Raw genomic sequence first — 22,634 nt, forward strand, 5'->3', positions numbered from 1 at the left:
AAAAGAAAGGATGTGATGTTCAGAACATGGTAACTACAGTAAATATCCAAGTGGGAAGTGATGCCCTCTGGGGGCATTTGGCCAGGGGTGTTTTTACACCACAGACAAGGTTTGAGAAGAAAAAAATCATTATGAAAATATAATTATATATGTATAAATGTTCTTCCTAACTTTAGGCCTTATTCTCATGTCATATATAACTGTGATGTTCTGCAAAACAACAAGCTTTAAAACATTTTTTTCTTACTGGTGAAAATCAGATGGTCAAATCTGTTTTCTCTCAGGTACTTCGCAGTGTAAGCTTCACAGTGAACATTACTACATCACTCTCGTCAACGTAGTCCATATCAACAACAAAAATATATCTTGACTCCATATAGTGGTTATTTTGGGAAAATCCCAGGTATTTTGAGCAGTAGGATTATAAAAAATATGTGCTAATATCAAATTTAATTAAGTAGCCTATATAAAATTGCAAAATAAATCTATCTATCAGTACTTTTTTACTTAAGTACATAAAAAATCGAGTACTTTTGTACTTTCACTCGAGTAAAATTGAAAAAGGAGTACTTTTACTTTTACTGGAGTAATATTTTATTATACGTATCTGTACTTTTACTCAAGTACTTGATTTGTGTACTTCGTCCACCACTGATGTGTGCTCATTAGATTGCTCCATTAGCTTAGTAACATCAAAGCATATTGGAAGTATTTGTGGTTGTTTATGGAGAACGTTTCAAATCAGGCTTCATTTTAGTTAGCATGCCACTATAAAAGGTAGCTGCCTTCATAGACAGCAGACGGCGAGGCAGCTCACTAAAGCAGCTCACTAACAGTCTAGTCTTGACGGCAATGACAGGGTTCAAATGAACCGGCCTGCGGTGGGACAAAGCAGCTGCGCACATCGATTGGCCAGTGGTTGCGTCCTGCATACGGGTGCAATCACGCGCTAAGGGCCGTAACCCTCGCTGCATTTCCATATTGATAAGTCCTTGATAAGACGGCGTAGTGTGAGTCATTTCGGGAGACTGTTTCACCCCAGGCAGCCTCCATTCACACCTGTCTGAATATACATGTCCACTACAAGCCATCCATTCACACTTTAGGAGAATTATAAACAAGCTATCAGACGTAAGTCAGCAGTGAAATTGCATATCAGCACAAAGCGTTCGGTGGGCTGCTGTTCTGATATTGACTTTTTGTACCCCTTCAGCTTTCATAGCTGGAATTGCTGTACTGCTTCATAATAGAGTGAGCCGGCACCCTGTAAGCAGGTCAGGCAGTTTCAGAGCAAAGCAGTGAATGAGGAATAAAACTGAAAAAGGGACTGTTCAGCCAAAAATAAAAATTCTGTCTTTAATTATTTTTGTCCTCATGCTGTTCCAAATCCACATGCATTTTCCCCCCAAACATTCGCAAAAATCTTCATGCAGTTGATTTTCATGCAAAAATGTCTTGATGCATAACATTAAACATTAGGGACGCTCGCTCTAAATGCTAGTGTCTTGTTTGGATTCCTTATCATGTGACGTGGCCTTTCGCAACCCATCCGAGGTGTCTGTGATGCCGTGAGTAATATCTTGATCTTGAGTTAAGTGTTTTGTTGAAAAGTTCACTAATGCCCTCTTGCTGTGCATGCATGATGTCTGCTCTTTTCTGACCGGCCCCGTTCTCAGAGCCTGTTTTGCACAATCCTCGGCCTCATTCATATGCAAACATTTAGGATTCGGTACAAAACTTCGCTCAGGCGCTTACCGGGATGCGCTTTGCAATGTAACATGAATTAGTGTGACAAGCAAGGCGTATCCTGTCCAATTACACCATTGTGCTACACTCAATAACCGATAAATTAATCATTCAAGACAAGCGCATTATATGCAAAACGACTTGGGGCAACATATGGCTGCCTGTTTACGTAACGTGTAACCTGTGAGCTTCACACTGTTTCTGCTTCAGACGCGTGGCATGAAGGCAGCAGAGCAAACTAATCCACTGCACTCCTGCATTTGACTCTGTGTGTGTGTGTGTGTGTGTGTGTGTGTGTATGTGTGTGTGTGTGTGATTTCAAGCCCTTTAAAATCAACCCTCTCTTCCTGTCCAGTCATGTGGGATATCGCTTTCTCCCTCCATCTTTCCCGCAGCTTCCAGTGCAGTGCCACAAAATTCATCAGGCCGAGCGTATATAACAAAAATCCATGCCGTAAATGTGTGATTGTGACAGCGCTTGACATAAATCGGCGCTGGCAGCTTTTGAATGTGAAAGATATTTATGTGATGGGAGGCGGGCGCAGTGATGAGTCAGTGTCCGCGCACAAACACCTCTGTAATTGCTCATAAATTACAGCGCTCGGTGCTGATAGGTGGCCGTGACTTTGATGGGTTTCATCTTTCTATCAGTGTGAAATATAGGAGCGTGGTGAGCTTGCAGCGAGTGTCATGTGAGAGGGAAATGGCTTTGTTGCTCTTTGCTGATGGCTGTGCAGGGGCTTTGCTTACGTTTCAGAGGTGGTTTCTCTCTAATGATTGCATTAAGCCAGTGATTATTTGACCATTATATATGATTTAATAGTGAATTGAACAAACCCCTAACCATAATTATGAAGTCCGACACATAACATGTGCTGACTGATGATTGAGTGATACATGAATGATACTTCACATCATGTGCTAGTACATTTCCAAACAACCGATGTACGACCTGCTGGATGAAAATATTCAAGAAGGTAGCATGTCTAGAGATCTGGGGAACTGTTGACTTTCAGATGGTATCCGTTGGCATTAAGCGTATGTTTCAGACTCCAGATATCCATCCTTTTTCCGAACTAAGGACCCCATATTAAAGAATCAGAGTGTTAATAATGGATGCGTCTTCTCTCTCCACAGTGGACGGCTGTATTGACTGGTCGGTGGACCTGAAGACATACCGTGTGTTGGCCGGAGAGCCGCTGAGGGTGAAGTGCGCTCTCTTCTACAGCTACATACGCACCAACTACAGCGTGGCCCAGAATGCCAAGCTGCGACTCATCTGGTACAGGAACAAGGGCGACTCCGAGGAGCCCATCATCTTCTCGGGTCACCGGCTGAGTAAGGAGGGAGACTCCATTTGGTTCCGCTCCGCAGAGATGGAGGACAATGGATTTTACACTTGTGTGCTCAGGTGGGTCATTAGCAATTCAAACTCAAATTAAGTGTGCAGTGAGAAAAACACAGCCCAAAGAAATCTGCAATCTAACACTGCTGATGTGACCCACTGTTAGCTTGTTTACTTAGTAGGGCATGATGTGTCAAGATGAGCCCAGCATGAGATTCTGTTCAGTCGCAGCAGTTTTGAGTTTAATTGATCTGATTGTTTGTCTCTGGAAAATAGTGATCCATGACACTGGGTTACGTTCATTATCAAAGTTATTTTGTGTATATTTATTAATGAGGCATTTGTGGATTAATGTTAATGCTTTTAGATTTGAGGATTTTGGTTTTATTTTGAAGTGAAAAGATAAAATTAGACCCTTGGGGTAAGATGGGCCACTAGTGTTTTTTTTTTTTTAATTGAATACTTATTCTAATTAATGGGGTTATTATTTAATATTTCCATGAATTAGATGTACATTTAAGAGATATTCGCTTTCATTACAACCCGTAGGCTAATAGAGGAAAATCATTTATTACATTTTTCAAATTTAAATTCATATTGTTTCTATCATGACATACCTTCAATTAAAATATGGGCGATTAAATATGTAAATATTCAGATGCCTGTAAGTCATCGAATAAATTTAGCTTTCTCTTTTACTGGGATTCTGCTGTGTCTGTCTGTCGTCGATTATTCAGTTATTCAACTAATTTGTCAAAACACAATTTTAAGTAGAATAGTTGATTTAGGGGGTATTTTAGTAGTGGTTTCTATTTCTTTCTGTTTCTTTCAAGATCTTTTTGTGACACACAATTAGCAGCAGAGACAGTGCACTGTACTGTAAATTTAGAGCAACTGGACAAAGACCATGGAGATACAGTGTGTTTGATGAGTTATTTTATTTCCTTACAGAGCTATAGCCTTTTGTGTAAACCAGGCCACAGCCACAACTATTAATAGTCCTGCAGAAATCCAAAAAAGAAAAAGAAGAAAAATAATAATTATTGACCTATGGCCTACAGCTCACTCCCCGCATTGATTTTTGTTTAAATTTCTCAAAATCCAAAGACAAGTTTGCAAAACTGAGTTTCCCAAATAAGATGATGTGATATGACAGTGTGTGTGTGTGTGTGTTTATCAGGCAATATGCATGTCATGATAGCAGGTCACAGGCAGTTTTTTCTCTACGTTCTACACACACCGTTGAATCAAATGAGTCCTGTTGAAGAAGAAAAAAGCAATTTACACTGGCTTTACCAGGATCGCTGACTAGAGGAGAGCTCAAAGTATTGAAGAGTGCAGTTGCATTATTTTTCAGCTGTCAAAGAAAATCATGTTCAATCATGCATTTACTCAGGGAACTGTGTCTATATACAGTAGCTTAAACTGTTCTGAGTGTATTGTGAGAGTGACAGCATATTCAGCATAAGCTTGAGTTTTCACTGCATGAACCGCTGTCATGAACGTCTCCTCACCGCTGCGCTCAGGCACCAAATGCAGCCGCGTCGTGGGTGAAGCTGCTCTGATGTCTTCATGCGCTTCTGTGAAGTTAATACAATTTGGTTTCAATTTAAATCTAGCTCTGGGGTTTCATCTGACTCCAGTTTCAGATGATTATGCCATTTAAACTGAGATTTTGGTTCTGTTTTTAATGTATACGTTATTTGATTATACGAGGTATTCCTATACTTTTCAATTATTTGTTGATTAGGGAGCCGATGTCATGCTGTCCCGGTCGTGGATCTGATGGACACAAAATCGTTTGCAAGGTTTACTAATACCATTACGTTTGTCTGCTCCCTGTTTGCTCATAACAACACTTTCTTCAGGCTGGAATAAATTAAACCACGTCTGATATCTGAACTGATCTGAAAACACTAGGCGTCACACACCTGCTGGAAATAATTACACGCACACCTGTTCTCCATCAGGAGCACTATAAAGGTTGCTCTCTCACACACACTCACTGCGAAGTATTGTTTGCTACCGTTACATACCTAGCGTTTCTTGCTGCTTGCCCCGACCCACTGCCTGTGTTTGGATTACTCTTTTGTCTTGTCCTCCTGTTACTGTTCGCTGGTGATTGACCCTTGCCTGTGTTTGACTGCGCTGATACAATAAAGCTACATTTGGATCCGACCCTGCCTTCACGCCTCCCTGGCAGTGTTGCCAATCTAGCAATTTTGTAGCTAGATTTAGCGACTTCCCCACCCCTTCTGAGACTTTTTTTCAAAAGTTTAGGAACAAATATAGCAACTTCTTGGACAAACCTTATCTAAGATCTCATCTTGCCCACTGATCTATATTCATCTTCAGGGTGCGAACTACGGGGGAGCTAGGGGGAGCTCGGCTCCCCTTAATAAGACATGGGCTCCCCTGAAAACGTGATTTGTGAAATTTTGGGAGGTCTCAAAAAATATTGACAATGTGTTATTTTGACGTGCAATTTCAGTTTTGTGTAATGTGATCATCGTAGATTATTATGTGTAAAATTGCAAAAATATCATTAATTCATGCATGACAGCGATTTAAACCTAATTCACGTCAATAAAGATAACTATATATGCTATTCTTGTCATGAGCATCGAGGTGTGGGGGCGCTGCGGTGCAAATTCTACTCATGTTTAGTACATGTTAACTCAAAGATTCGTAGAAAAAATATAAACGTTGGACTCTGTGGTCGATTCTGTGTTAAGGTAAGGCATGTTATTCGCAATTATGTGTTGTGGCTGGGTTGTTAAAGGTCTGCGTGACTCTCGATGTCTTAGGCCTAATTGAACGGAGGAATTATGGTATTCTTCTGTAGCCTGACGACGAGTAACTTTAACCGTTTTTTATGTGAACTCAAAGACAGCCTGATGCTTTGTTTATAGACTATTTGTGGGTGGCTGTTTGTTGTTTCACCTATCAATTCGTGTCGATAAAGTATAATAGGGTAAATCCTGTATAGTGATTTATCCTATATAGCGCGTGCATAAAGCAAGTAGTACATACACTTATAGCTGTTATGTATCTTTGTAAGTCATTGTAAGCCCTCTTTTGAGGCACGCGCACGAACCCCAACACCCCCCCCCGTTATAAAAAACAAAAAACAAGTGGGCTCCCCCAAAGTCCACTGGTATAGTTCGAACACTGTTCATCTTTATATAGATCAGTGAATTTGCCATTATGATGTCATCTTGTGACATTGCGCTACCAGTTTTAGCTACTTTCAATTGAAAGCAGTTGGCAACACTGCTCCCTGGTTACAGCTACAGAGAAAAAACTGGTCATCAGTGTAGGGGAAGTGACTTAAAACCAGCTTTACAAACTATAAGCTACACATCATTTAGAGAAGTTCAACTATAGTTAAGCGAACATTGTGAAAGAGTATCTGCAACATTACAAGCCACTAACAAAAAAGTGGTGTAGCTTATTACTTTGACGCTACAAAGGGCGTTATGTATTTATTTGTTTGTTTGTCCATCAGATTACAAAATATTTTGTATATTTAAAGTAACGTATATGTGTTTATTTGTTCTGAAATTGGTATGTAAAGATGTTTGAATCCCTTCTCTCTGATCCCCATCATATGCTGAGAGATGCTGTGAAACAACACTAATCACATAATCAGAACACCTGATAAATAAAACTAGTTTTAGCTACTTTCAATTGAAAGCAGTTGGCAACACTGCTCCCTGGTTACAGCTACAGAGAAAAAACTGGTCATCAGTGTAGGGGAAGTGACTTAAAACCAGCTTTACAAACTATAAGCTACACATCATTTAGAGAAGTTCAACTATAGTTAAGCGAACATTGTGAAAGAGTATCTGCAACATTACAAGCCACTAACAAAAAAGTGGTGTAGCTTATTACTTTGACGCTACAAAGGGCGTTATGTATTTATTTGTTTGTTTGTCCATCAGATTACAAAATATTTTGTATATTTAAAGTAACGTATATGTGTTTATTTGTTCTGAAATTGGTATGTAAAGATGTTTGAATCCCTTCTCTCTGATCCCCATCATATGCTGAGAGATGCTGTGAAACAACACTAATCACATAATCAGAACACCTGATAAATAAAACTTAAAGTTATTGTAATTAATTTATTTAGTCGACAACAAAATTATTGTGCTGATTTTAATTATTTTTCAATAGCATCTGTCACCATGAACTTTAATAATCATATTCATGTTGTTTGCACTATACTTCAAACTGCTTAAATATACAGTACATGCTGAAAAACATACATGAAAACATGTCCTTCCCTAATTTTTACTGTTTTTACTGTCTGTCACACGGTCGTGGTTATAGTAAAGGCGCTTGACAAGGAGTAGACATAAAGGAGCTGTTTAATTAGCATTAACACACATTGACCATTCAAAGTAACGTTAATCCAAGACAAAGGAAAGACAGAAACTGAGGGCTTATAAAGACAGGGAACCAAGGAGTCAACAAGGTGATTAATACAACACAGGTGGAAACTAATGAATGATGATTAACTAAATGAGCAGGAAATTAACCAAATAGGGGCAAACAGAAACTAAACGGAAACACACACACGTGACACTAGGCGCATTTCCATTACAGATTTGCGCAAAACTTTGGCGATATTTTATAAATGTTGATAAAAAAGTATTGCGAAATGACGGCGTTTCCATTAATCAATGTTATGCGACTAAAGCGTAACCTTTTGCCTCTCGCGATAAGTCATGGCAACGGATTTTAGTGGGATTTTGGCTATATTTATTCAAAGGAGGCTTATGCGTGTATCTTTACAGAAGCAGCAAAGCGAGCCGCTTCAGAAACGTGCGTGGCGCGGCTGGAATAAACCATAGCCTGTATAAAAAACATAAACACAAGCATTGAGTGGCCGTAATCAGCTTCAGTGACCATAGAGCCACACTGCACCGCAGGCGTGTGCAGTGTAAATTGTCTAAGCATTAATGGTAGGGAAAGCCCCTTATACTGGAGGGCGGCCACTTATGACGTGTTTCTTGGAGGTTATAGTACATTAAAGAATGATCATATGACTTTTTACATACGCCATGTGACCTGTAAATGCGAAAAAGCCGTTTCCATTGCAGTTTTGCGAATTATTCCTTTTTCGCATTACCTGAAAAATCACCTCATGCTAGCGTAAGAACGTTTTTGCGATATATGGGAGTTTTTGCGAAATTGACGCGTTTCCATTAAGCGTATTTTCAATTCGCAATTTCAATTTGCACAATTTGAAGGGTAATGGAAACGTGCCTACTGTCAGTGCTCAAGTAAACAGGCTGAATTATTCAGTCTCAAATTGTCCCAGTTTGGATAATTTTGCTTAGCGTCTGACGTATTCATTGAGAGGAACTGACTGACAAGAGTTCATATTCTAAACAAACACACGGCTGTTGAAACACTGCACTATTGTTAAAGTAGTGTCAGTCGCTGCTCTCAAGCTACTATTCTGCTATGCTTTCACTGATTCTCAAATCCTCCCTCTTCCAGCTTGAAACTTTGTATTGCTAGCACTTTCGTGTTATTGCCTCACTTGTTGAAGTCCTCCTTTGGATTTTGGATAGAATCACAATTTGTACAGTAGTTACTCCCAAACACTGACTGAACGACGGAGGATCACACACTACCAGACTGACAAATCATTACACACACACACACACACACACACACACACCTCTGAAACGTGCCTTGCTGCTATTAGATGCATAACAAATGGAAATCTGATTAACATATCAGACATGTTTGATCTCCTCTGATAGGAGATAGGATTCATCGTCTGAGCTAGGGCTGCTCGATTATGGCAAAAATCATAATCACGATTATTTTGGTCAATATTGTAATCACGATTATGTAACACGGATATTTTTAGGCCACATGACCAAAACTTTATATGAGTGATTTATTTAAAGATAGCAATATATCAAATATATCTTTTCTGTAAATAAGGTTGCTATGACATCTACATTTTAGAGACCAGCGAAATTTCACAAATCTCAATACCACAGCAGAATACTAGGGTAACTAATACTAGTAAAAAACAAAAAAAAAGTCCTCAAATTATTGAAAATAATTAAACGGTCAGTAATAAAAAAAAAAAAAAGGAAAGGACAAATACAATAGAAAACAAAAGATGCAAATGAAACATACAGTGCTAGTCTAAAGTATTCAGCTAACAGCCTACTACAGAAATTGAATAATTGAATGTAAAATAAAACAGCATAGTCTTTACTGTAAGAATTAAACTTGCTTTGTTTCTTATTAAAGCTACAAATGTCCTTCAGTCAAGAGCAGAGTCCTTTTCGCTCTGTCATTTGTTGTTTGATTAATATTAAAGGGGGGGGGGGGGATCTAGCGGTTATTACCCCAAAATCTTCATCTCCACCATTAAACTTAAAGGGAGGTCTAATGCTATTTCATGCATTCTGAGTTATTTACACAGTTAAAGAGTTGGATTCTCATGCTAAACATGGCCAAAGTTTCAAAAAATGATTTGGACATATGATGGAGTATTTCTGTGCCAAATACACTCCTTCCGGGTTTGAATAAGTTTCGGAAAGTTTATTTTGAGCATGGCTCTTCATGATGTCACGTCCTTGTAGGGGCACTTCTCCCGGAAGAGCGCGTGCATACAGCAAATAGAGCGACAGCATGCGCCCATCAACGTGCTTCATTCGGGTTACGGAAGTCGTCGAGAAGAATGTCTTCAAAGAAGTGTGCTTTTGGATGTGAGGGAAAGATAACCTTGTTCAGCTTCCCAAAGAACCCAGCATTAAGGAAACAGTGGATGCGGTTTGTTTTTCCGGGACAGCAACAGAGTTTCGCACGTGTGTGTTTGCTCCTGTCATTTCGGTGACGCTGGATTTGCAGATCATTTGATACTGAAAGATAGAGCGGTCCCAGCCATAAAAGATCCCGATCATGAGCAGGAATTGCAGGCGGTGAGTAAAGCTGCATCAAATGTCTGTGTTTTGTTGGCAATCGGCACGTAAGTGCTCGGGATTCTTTAGCTCCACCCACGGCACGCCTCCAGAAGCTCGGCTGTTTTCGGAGAGAATCGTAAAGCTGTATGTTTCTTTTATAAATCTGATAAAACTAAACACTTTTCGGAGATGTGAAGGATGCAATACTACTGTATAGGTACTCAATATTAACATGAGATTGGCGAAAATGTGTGTCTTATGTCCGCTTTACGCACACAGTCAGCAGCAGGAATATTAGGCTGCTGTCACTTTAAGAGCCGCATGGATCCAATACGGTTACACACGTGTTTTCATTCTCAACTGTTTACATTCACTTACATAACCGACAAGAGTCTATGTGAATAATCACCAAGCGCCGCATTTTGACACATGTTTGCATGTATTTGAGCACTTAGGCACCTTAAGCTAAAAGTTCACTTTACTCGTCCGTGTTCTGTTCCGTCTCTGAGCGCACGCACAGAAAGCCTCCTGAGCAACAGCGCAAGTTCTCCTTCACGCTTTTAAAAACATAAATAAATGTAATAAACTTGAATAAATCAGCATGTCCCATTTTGCGAAAGTCACGTTACATGATGTTAATGATTTGCATGTGAAATTGAGCTTTTATGGAGGAGCAAAAGCGCACCGCTGGAAAGGGGGCGCAATAATCATTTTATCTTGATTATTGTATTTTCATAATTGTTGGAGGCCGAAATCAAAATCTAAACTGTATTTCGATCAATTGCACAGCTCTAGTCTGAGCCCATGATGCACTGCGTGATTTTCTGTGAGATCTGTCGACTGCTCAGAATCTGCAGATGGGCTCTGCCTTTCAGCAACTAGCATCCACTCATCCAGACTGTAAATCAGGCCAAAAGTCGTGTAGTGTTTTAAATCATGTTAATAACACATGCACATTCAGTGATGGGCAGTAATCCTCTGCTTCATGATCTCTGCTCCTGGCTTCAGTCTAATCAGACAAATGACAGAAATATATGCATAATGTGCACTGTACACTGCATACTATTTTCAAAAACAGTAGATAGTGTGTCATTCCAAACTCCCAAAAACTCCACATTTTTGAAGACAATATTTGAAATGAGAAGCTGGAGACGCAGGAATATAAAGCAGCTCTAATTGACACCCGAGCACCTAGGCTTTTGTGAGAGGAAAGCTGAAGGAGGACCTTGAGGAAACCCACGGCTCAGAAAAGATTTCACTCTCACGCTGCGACTGAAGGGCAATTGGTGTAAAACGTCTGAACAGAGGCAGCTGTGACTGAAAGCACAGGATCTATTTCCTCCAAGGTCCAATTGCTGCAGGATGGCTAATTCTGTGTTTCTATTTCAGGCGCTGCAAAAAAGTCTGGCAGTGAATAAAACACACAGTGACAAACCACACAGTCTCAGTCTTAGACCAACACAACTAAACGTGAGCAACATACAACATCTGCATGCTATCAAAGAAATCACAATTCGTTTCAGAACACAGTTGCACTGAAACACACCCAGCTGTTCACAACCCATATGTGGGTAAGACAACAGTGTTCAATTCTTTCAAATTAGTTAATGTGTTAGGTGTCCCAAACTAACAATGAACAGTATTTCACAACATTTGGTAACACTTTAGACTTCTCTTCCAGCATTAATCAACAACCACACGGGAACAAATGAGTATCACAATATTAACCTTTTAGTAACTACTGTTAACTAACAAGAAACTTTGATTGACTGGTAAGTAAGAGCACTCAGCAATCAATAGTTTCTTAGTAGTTCTCTGGGAGGTCTGAACAACAACAAAAATGAATAAGCTAATAGTGAACTACTGTATTCAAATAAGTGCTATTATTTACTAAATCATTAATCAGAGTTCTGTGTTAGTTAATAGTAGTTATTAATTTATCAGTCTCAGTTAATGTTAATTTTTACATATACTAATACATTAGAAAAAATTTTAGGTAACACTTTAGATTAGGGAACAGTATAGTGAATATGTGTTTCCTAATTTAAAGTGTTTATCTTTTTTTTTTTTCTTTTTTCGCAAAAACAACATATTTAACCATAAAGATTGTTAAATATAGTGTTACATTTGTACATTTTATTTGTTTACATATTTGAAAATTGCTACTTTGTCACTATGACAGCACAGATTCCCAGGTGTTGAGACATTTATGCATCACGCTAGACAATGGTTTCACTGTAACATGTCATGTATTTTCTAGTTTTATGGTTTCTGCCTCATTTGCAAATTGACATTGACTGACAAGCTGAAAAATATTTTAAACCTACATGTTGTTTCAGGTAATCTTCTGAAATCTTTTAATTTACATAATGAAACTAGCTTTCAAATACCAACTGGTACATCTGAACATGCCTGCTTTCTACATATATATATATATATATATATGCCAAAAGCTGCAGGCTATGCTAAATTAATACTGTATGAATGAATAAGCTGTACTTATGAATCACTAAGCAAAACAATACCTGGGCCCACATGCAAGAAACCCTTTAAATGAAGAAAAACCTAAGTTACAATGGAAAGTGTATTAAGGGTTAGTTAATATGCTTTACAGGAGTCATCATATTCACAAATGATGGAGAAAACAACACAACTAATACTGTACTGTATAGGTCACATGGCAATCCGACATGGCGGATGTAGTATGTCCGGATTTTACTGGTACGACACATATGCGTGCTTGTAGAATGAAATTTCTTAGTGGTATTTACATCAATATCAACATGCATTAGGCTCATCTGATCACACATGGACATTGCTTAATGCAGGACCAATGAGGTCCAAAATAGTTTCAGATTGTCCACTTTCAACTGCATTCAGATGTGGTCGAAAATGCATGTGACGTAATCGTATGTGTTTGAACAGCTGCAAAAGTCCGCCAACTGACCTAACATGCAGCATGTGTTTAAACTCAAACAGCCAGCTAGAATCCCAAAAAGACAAATGAAAGACAAATTTAACAATATATCTCCATGATTTATTAGACAAGAGCGTGTTATGTATATAACCTAGTTCCCTGAGATGGGAACGAGATGCTGTGTCATGGTGCTGACGCTATGTGAATGTTAATACCCGCTACACAGTGAATAAATGCTTGCTCACCAGTTGTGAAATCAGCTGTAGTGAATCAGGCTGGTTACCATACAGATGCATACCAAGTTACCAAGAGCTTGAGGCGTAGAAGCGTGGAAAAATACCACTTAATAGCTCCTGGTAAAGATGCTCCAATAACCAGTGTTGGGGAAAGTTACTTTTAAAAGTACTGCATTACAATACTGTGTCACTCCCTAAAAAAATAACTAATTGCATTACTTTGTTACTTTTTCTGGAAAGTAATGCGTTACTTTACTTTTGCGTTACTTTTTCTCATCTGGGGCCCGTTCTTCGTGCGTCGCTTATTACATCTGAGATGAAATGTCACATCTAAGATGATATCATCGCTCTAATCAGGATCTGGCTAATTTGGTTCTTCGAACGCGCCTGTTGTTGATGATTAGTCTGGCTGGATTGAGTTATCTGAGATAACTGCGCATGCATGGGTTGGTTTAGGGTGCTTTCACACCTGTAGATCGATTGCTTTGTTCCGAAACAGGGATTAAAATTATTACAATGTTGCTTTTTATTCTTGGTGCGGTTCGCTTTCACACGGCAATGTTTCTAAACAGACTAAATTTGTTAATACAAGTCACGCGCGAGTAAACTCATTGGTCAAAGTTCCACGTTTTTTTTTTCCGGGATTCCACCGCTGTCACGGCTGTCATCTGTCACGACATCAGCTTTGCGGGCTTATTGTTGAGGTTTCTTGTAGCTGTCGTTATATTACTTTGAGCAGGAGTTCAGGATTCATCTGCAAAACATTTTTAAAATGCACCTACTAGGAAGAAGACGGCATTATAAAATGAAAAAGTGCGCTTTGATTTTGAATGGCGAAGACGTGCTCACCCACAGACACTCGCAGGTTCATTTTGAAGTATTAGCAAAAGAACAAAGCTAATGCTTTTCACAGAACTTACGTAATTTCCCATTATACATTGTGATATAGCCTGGTTCGTTGGTCCGTTGGATCGGATTGCTTTCTCACTACAACCGAACCGCTCCAGAGTTCGTTTTCAATCGAGCCGAGACCACCTCGTTCAGGCGATGTCGGACCATTTGTTTTGGCGCGGATCCGAGTGCGATTGCCGTGTTCACATATGCACAAACTAACCGAGCTAAGGGGGGAAATGCACCAGGTTCCGAAACAACGGGCCAGGTGTGAAAGCACCCTTAAAAGGGGCTCTGTATCGATACTCGAAACCACAATCAGCAATGCAGCGATTGGCTGGCGGCAAGACAGCAACGTAATGACTACGATTCCCAATTATTTATAGTCACGATTTCTAATATTTTACATTTTTATTTCAATGTAATTAGCAATTCATTTAATTTTATATTTGAACATCTGTTACATGACGGCATTAATTAAAGTTTCTTAAGGGTCAAGATCATGTTATCTGCATCTCCTGCGCTCCAACAAGCCAAGGACCTGTTGCTATGATAGCAACTCCGGGATGAGCTTCGAAGAACCAAACTATCCAAGATCATGCCAAATCGTCAACAATCAAATCGCTAAAAGCTAACTGAGTTAGCGACGTACGAAGAACGGGCCCCTAGGCTGGGCTTGCTTGTTTGTTTTCAGTACAAAAGAGTTCTATTTTTGGCAAATGTAAAATCCCTTTCTCACCAAAAGTGAAATGAATGAGTTTTAGACTGAAGGAAATGTAAATTCAAACAGCTCAAACAAACCTTTCTGCTGTGCTGCCATTTTGGATTGCAATGGGACGCAACCGAAGCAGCATGTCGGCGCACATAGGCTACGGACGTCACGAGTTCAAATTCCGGCATTACTACTGTCCTGTCAGAATAAAGGTAAAAATGCCAATGTTCTTTTCTTTAAAAAAAAAAAAAAAAAAAAAGGAAACACAAATGTTATGTTTATCTAAAGTCATTTTTGCTTATTTGTATGGCTGAATTGGATCATCGAAGGTCAGCAGCAGCAAAGACACTGGTTAATAAAATGGAATTAAATACATAAAGGATATTTGTGTTATTCAACATATTTAATTATTGCAGGTTTGCGTCACATTCTGAGTTTGCATTTCATTGTTTTTATTCATTTTGAGGAATACTGAATGTGTTTTTTTGCAGGTGAGATGAGTAAATGCATGTTCTCATTTAGTCTAGAACTACAGTAACATCATGTTCACACAGCACACACAACGCATCTGCACTCACTCCTGATTCTCTCATCATGAGGACAGGAGAGCCATCAGTCAGTACATGAGGAAACAAAGCAACTGGTGTTACTTATTTGAAAAAGTAACTCAGATATTGTCTTGTAAATTTAAAAAGTAATGTGTTACTTTACTAGTTACTTGAAAAAAGTAATCTGATTACGTAACTCATGTTACTTGTAACGCGTTACCCCCAAAACTGCCCACAACAATCTAAAGACTAGAGCCCCTAAAGTCAGAGTTGACTATGGAGGCTGCAGGTTCAGCTGCCTCTGCCAACAACCTCCAATCTGGAAAGGGCAGACTACTGCTCCACTACATACAGTATTCAGTAAGAACTGGAAGAGGCTACAGGACAGCAAGGTGTCCTCAGCATGGGCCATATGCTTGGTGAGACAGAAGACAAGATCTGTGGCTTGGTGGAGCTCCAGGACTGCCTCTGGAGAGAGTCCCTCACCTGGGTTGAGGTTCCTCAGGACTTGGTACGCCTGCAACACCATCATGTTCAGTTCAGTGCCCCACCAGCTGCAATGTAGTTTGGCACGGCTTTGAGGGTAAGACCAGAGCCTTCATAGAAGACACCATGCCAGGGGAGATATAGCTCTCTTCAGTTCAGGGCATCTTCTCATACTTGTGCTCACACAGTCCCCTGTGCTGTGTTTATGATCCACCAGGAATCGCTCATCGAGTCTCCCTGGAGTGAGGTGAGCGGTGAGGGAGGAGGCGCACTCACTGGATACAGTCAACTCAACTCCCATCACATCTACAGGTGCATCTCAATAAATTAAAATGTCGTGGAAAAGTTCATTTATTTCAGTAATTCAACTCAAATTGTGGAACTCGTGTATTAAATCAATTCAATGCACACAGACTGAAGTAGTTTAAGTCTTTGGTTCTTTTAATTGTGATGATTTTGGCTCACATTTAACAAAAAACCACCAATTCACTATCTCAACAAATTAGAATATGGTGACATGCCAATCAGCTAATCAACTCAAAACACCTGCAAAGGTTTCCTGAGCCTTCAAAATGGTCTCTCAGTTTGGTTCACTAGGCTACTTGTTTTTATTCATTTTGAGGAATACTGAATGTGTTTTTTTGCAGGTGAGATGAGTAAATGCATGTTCTCATTTAGTCTAGAACTACAGTAACATCATGTTCACACAGCACACACAACGCATCTGCACTCACTCCTGATTCTCTCATCATGAGGACAGGAGAGCCATCAGTCAGTACATGAGGAAACAAAGCAACTGGTGTTACTTATTTGAAAAAGTAACTCAGATATTGTCTTGTAAATTTAAAAAGTAATGTGTTACTTTACTAGTTACTTGAAAAAAGTAATCTGATTACGTAACTCATGTTACTTGTAACGCGTTACCCCCAAAACTGCCCACAACAATCTAAAGACTAGAGCCCCTAAAGTCAGAGTTGACTATGGAGGCTGCAGGTTCAGCTGCCTCTGCCAACAACCTCCAATCTGGAAAGGGCAGACTACTGCTCCACTACATACAGTATTCAGTAAGAACTGGAAGAGGCTACAGGACAGCAAGGTGTCCTCAGCATGGGCCATATGCTTGGTGAGACAGAAGACAAGATCTGTGGCTTGGTGGAGCTCCAGGACTGCCTCTGGAGAGAGTCCCTCACCTGGGTTGAGGTTCCTCAGGACTTGGTACGCCTGCAACACCATCATGTTCAGTTCAGTGCCCCACCAGCTGCAATGTAGTTTGGCACGGCTTTGAGGGTAAGACCAGAGCCTTCATAGAAGACACCATGCCAGGGGAGATATAGCTCTCTTCAGTTCAGGGCATCTTCTCATACTTGTGCTCACACAGTCCCCTGTGCTGTGTTTATGATCCACCAGGAATCGCTCATCGAGTCTCCCTGGAGTGAGGTGAGCGGTGAGGGAGGAGGCGCACTCACTGGATACAGTCAACTCAACTCCCATCACATCTACAGGTGCATCTCAATAAATTAAAATGTCGTGGAAAAGTTCATTTATTTCAGTAATTCAACTCAAATTGTGGAACTCGTGTATTAAATCAATTCAATGCACACAGACTGAAGTAGTTTAAGTCTTTGGTTCTTTTAATTGTGATGATTTTGGCTCACATTTAACAAAAAACCACCAATTCACTATCTCAACAAATTAGAATATGGTGACATGCCAATCAGCTAATCAACTCAAAACACCTGCAAAGGTTTCCTGAGCCTTCAAAATGGTCTCTCAGTTTGGTTCTTGCATTTTTGATGCCACAGGACAGATTGGCTCATGCTGTTTTGAGGGCTGCTTTATCTCCTGATCTGAATGCTTCATTTCTGGTCTTTAGCAGCACACGAACCTCTGCTGTCATCCACGGCTTTTGGTTTGCACGTGTGGTGATGGTCTTGGTGACTGTCACATCATCAATGCACTTTTTGATGTAAGCACTCACAGTTTCAGTGTACTCCTGCAGGTCTGTGTGGTTGTTGTAGGTGGCTGCCTCTTTAAACATGTTCCAGTCTGTGCACTGAAAGCAGTCCTGTAGAGTTGAGGTAGCATCATCTGGCCAAACTGTGATGAGTTTAAGACTTAAACTACTTCAGTCTGTGTGCATTGAATTTATTTAATACACGAGTTTCACAATTTGAGTTGATTTACTGAAATAAATTAACTTTTCCACGACATTCTAATTTATTGAGATGCACCTGTAACTCTTCCAAGCTAGATCGGGCCAATAGCATGATCTCAGCCAGATCAGAAAAGGCCATAAAGCGGACTTCCAGTTCTGGCCTGAGAGCATCAGAACCAGCAAGCGAATCTGAGAGTTTGAGAAAGGGACCTAACCATCTCAAACTCCTGTGACCCTCACGATCGGAGTCGCTGCCTCAGCAGCCATTGGACCTGAACCGCGAGGCACAGATTGGCTGGCTCCCATCCCTCGAAAAAGAGCCAAGCGGGAGCAGAGCTTCCCCAACGTGAAGCAATCACAGCGAGGGCAGCCAGCTCCCTCGAGAGCTGACCGAAGGTGCTCTGCTGCTGAACAGATAACACAAATCATGTCTGCCATCACCCGTTATGAAACGGCGACATGGCTATACGCATCTTCTAAACTTGTCATATTACTGTTTCACTCTCGCACACAATTGTAGAGATTCACACACGCACACTCTCTTCCATGTTTTATGGTGACGTCCCATGTAGACTGAAAACTCAAACCAAAGACACCCAGATTACACTGACACTTGACTAATAAGTAAATAATTAGACACAAAATGTTGTTTTGAGTTGAAATATTTTATTCGCTCATTAGACGCAAAGCTTCAGCAAAGAAAAACAGTTCTTAACAAGCGACTTTTAGCCAAGCGAATGAACAAGTTCAAACCAGATAGACATTTAAGGGATAATATGCAGTCATACCATGACTTTATTTTGACAGCAAATTTTGATTTAGTTTTAGTCATAGTCTTTTGACTAAAATGCCATGTAGTTTTAGTCATATTTTAGTAACCTGAATTGTTTTTAGTTTTAGTCTAGTTTTAGTCGACTAAATATCATAAGATTTTAGTCGACTAAATCTACAGTAAATTTAGTCGGCTAAAATCTAATGGGTTTAGTTACAGTGTAATGCGTTTATTAAGCATTTCTCCAAAATTTCCAAACTCATTACATAGGTTTGATATTAAACAACATGCCTTTATGTTAAAATTAAATAAAACCACTTCTCATAAAGAACAAGAACATGGTCTTCTTTTTAATGAAATACCAATGGTTATATAGGCTAATTATGCATTCTTTATAGCAACTTGTTTACCATATTCTTCATTCTTTCAAGCAGACATATTTATTTCTGTAAATAAATTTAGATTAATCTTTAGGGCTACTAAAGTTTTCCAGTCAAGAGCAGTGCGTGATTTTCTGTCTTTCTTTTGTTGCTTGATTAGCATCAATGACTCGGACAATAGCAACTAAATTAGGCTGCTGTCCCTTTAAAACCGGATGCACAGCTGCAATGGATGCAATGTACTGATACACGTTCCCCCTACTGTTTACGTTCACTTAAGACGTAATCAACTGTGTTTATGTGAATACTCGTCAAAACGGACAATTTGACATAATTTTGTGTGTAATTCTTAATTCTCCGTTCATGCGACGCGAAAGAGTACTTGCGCGCTGTGAGACGCGCGCTCTGTGTGTGTGCTTCAGTGTCTGCGCTCAGAAAACCGGACCGAAATGAGTTATCTCTTGCGTCGTCAGATTTATCTATATGTCTGCTCTTCTCTTACTCCCACATATTGACATTTTTGAACGTTTTATGCGACGTGCAGCAAGTGTATCTTAGCTTATGTCCCGCCGGTTCATATGTACGCATCTAACCTCCGAACCACGCAATTTTAGATTCGTTCTAAAATTGAATGAATCTCTTCCCAAATCGTCCCTCCCTAACATTTTCGTCTCGTTTTTATTCGTTGACGAAAATGTCAATAAATTTTCGTCATAGTTTTTGTCATTCAAAAAGAATTTTAGTTCGTTATCGTCTCACTGTCGTCAATGAAAAAAATTATGTTGACGAGAATTATGACGAAAATTATTCGTCAACGAAATGAACACTGGTGGTGACAGAATCAGCCTTCCTTCAAAGAAAGGTGTCACGGTTGGAGTCAGGAGCCATGTTTCCATAGCATGAGTGAGCTGTAATGTGCCTCACTTGACCTTGTGATTGATTCAGCAAAATGCATCTTAACAGCAGGTGTACACGGTTCTTCATCAAACGCAGTACATACTCTGACTGTACATAGTGGCAGTGTTTGAATATGCAATTCTCTCTAATTAAATCAAGCCAAATAAGAGGATAATTGGAGACAGCTGGTAAAACTCAGCCAGGCCTGATTGCCAGCCTTGTTCATTATTCAGTGATTCTCAGTTGTTAAATGTCCTTTCCTCGCATCCTCTCTTTGTAACAAGGTCTCTTGGGATGAAAGGATGAAACTGGAGGACAGAGGAGCTGAAATGAAACGTATGTCATATACTTGATAAATATTGAACGTATTGAACAGCCTATTTTTTTTTTTCTTCCTCAGTCTGTGTGATATCGTGATTTCGCCTGGGTCTGTTTATAGCTGGAAGAGAGAGACTGTTTATTAAATGTGTATCTTCAGAATACAAACTTGTGCCTTGTCAAAATACCCACACTTGCGGTCTTGGCCACTTGAGAGCGCGTGTGTGCGACAGGAACTGCGCAAGGCTGTCCCAGGTCTTAAAAACGCCAGAGCGCAGTGCCCTTAACACACACTAAATCCACACTATCTCGAAAACCGCTCCGGAGTGGTATTCGAGGCTTAGTGTATGCCATCATGCATTATGTTGTGGAAATAAATCGTGAGACTTTTTGCCGAGATCTCGTGAGAGGTCACGGAAACCTTTCCAATGTATGTGAAATATTGATAATAATTAGATATTACATATAATTTGGTTTTATTGGTGTAAATGAGTAGTGGTGATAATTATTTTGTACAACATTTGCAACTGCTTTTTATCCCTTAATTAGAAGCACCACAAAATTAAATTGTGTCATCTGTTATAGGGACTACTGAACAGACATTTAGAAGTTGGTTTTAAAATGCAAAGTATTGAAAATAAAAATAAAGCTCTGTAAACACTTGCATTTTTACAACACTATAAGTGTGTCCCATCAGGTAATGAAAAGTTCTAAACACTCTTGTGGTCTTCATGCTCACTTGAACACTTGGACCAAATATAGGAAATGCGTCAGAGAGAGTATAGGATACTATGTGTCATCAAATTTGATTTGAACCGGACTGTCCAAATGAATCGTTTTGCAGAAGTGAATCGGACTTTGCATCACTAACACGGATCACAAAAAAGGGTTTGTAGCATGACAACATGGAAGGAGCATATACTTCACAAAAAGTGTGGAAATGTGAGTCTTTTTATATAGGGTATCTGAGCATGCGTTTAATCGGAAGTCCGACGATTTAGAGCGCTGCCATATATGAGTATTTTGGGATATGGATCCCTGGCGGCCATGTTTGAAGTCTGAGGTGTATGCTGGGTATTGTAGTTCCCAGGCCTGAAAAGCTCTTGAATGAGGTATTAGTTAAACATGTTCAATTGGACACCTTTGTAAAAACAAAAGCAAAAAGAATTGTTAAAACATATTTAGACTAAACGTTTATATTGGTATTAGTTAAACGTGTTCAATTGAACACCTTTGTAAAAACAAAAAGAATTGTTAAAACATATTTAGACTAAACGTTTATATTCAAGAATAATACGATATACGTATGCTAAAACAGGCTTGACGTGTAGGCTATGTTGTAATGGAGCAACCGTTGTTATGTTATCTTGTGAAGCGCTAGGCATTAGGATTCGCGTGTTCCTGAAAGCAAATAATTGTCTTTATCTTTAGAAAAAGTCAATCAGGTCCTGCTGCTGGTGTCTGAATATCCAGTCGGTCTTCATCACGAAATTATGAACCCGTCATCACCGCATTCTGGAGAATGTGCGTTGTGTTAGACAGGGTGTTTCGTGACCCAAAGGGTATATGTTTGTTGAGTTCTCTGTCTCTGCATGTTGAGCGTAACCGGTATTTTTACAGACTGTTAGCTCACGCCTATATTTCACCATAAACTCTGTAAGCAGGGCCTTGTAATAATATGTTAAACATGTGATATCGTCACATCGATACGGTCGATCGTGCATCCAGAGTTTTATCTTACTGCGTCGTTATAATAAATTTTCTGCAATGGCTGTACTTGTTACGATGATTCAAATCGGGGGACTGGCTTGTTTTATGAGCATACCCTTGTATGCCAAACTAGTGTTAAGTGATATTATTCACATTTTTAACGTTAAAGAGGTTAATGAACTCTTTCACCATCTAGTAATAATGCATAAACAGTGTTAGGGAGCAACTAGTTACATATAGCTAAATTACGTAATTTAATTACAAAATAAATGTAATTGTAATCAGTTACATTTACTGAGAAAAAATGTGTAATCAAATTACAGTTACTTATGAAAATGTTAACGATTACAGAGGGGGTTACATCTGAATATTTTTTCACACATACGGATTTAATCGATCTTTCATAAATTGCATTGACTGCACTAAAATATGAGACACAGATGTTTCAGGAGTTTAGGACACATGCTTATTCAATAACTGTTTTATTTCCTATTTGGGTGATGTATATTTATTTTTAAGTTTAACTGTTTTTCCAAGCCGTTGTTAGATGCCAGTGTTTCCTGTCATAGCTATGCAAAGA

The 22,634-nt window shown here is 39.4% G+C and overlaps 1 protein-coding gene across 2 annotated transcripts in view; it reads left to right on the top strand.

The window, feature by feature from the left end:
- The window catches only part of il1rapl2 (interleukin 1 receptor accessory protein-like 2), a 296,539-nt gene that overhangs the window by 172,911 nt on the left and 100,994 nt on the right, over nt 1-22,634 (top strand). Inside the window, exon 3 of one of the 2 annotated variants that reach the window (XM_016486283.1) lies at nt 2,884-3,157. In XM_016486283.1, the coding sequence (XP_016341769.1) occupies nt 2,884-3,157 (274 nt within the window). Of the gene's footprint in view, nt 1-2,883; nt 3,158-20,306; nt 20,363-22,634 lie in introns of those variants that run through there. The other variant, XM_016486284.1, reaches the window with a different exon arrangement.

The sequence above is a fragment of the Sinocyclocheilus anshuiensis genome, unplaced genomic scaffold (assembly GCF_001515605.1).
Source record: "Sinocyclocheilus anshuiensis isolate Anshui unplaced genomic scaffold, SAMN03320099.WGS_v1.1 scaffold557, whole genome shotgun sequence".
Taxonomy (NCBI): domain Eukaryota; kingdom Metazoa; phylum Chordata; class Actinopteri; order Cypriniformes; family Cyprinidae; genus Sinocyclocheilus; species Sinocyclocheilus anshuiensis.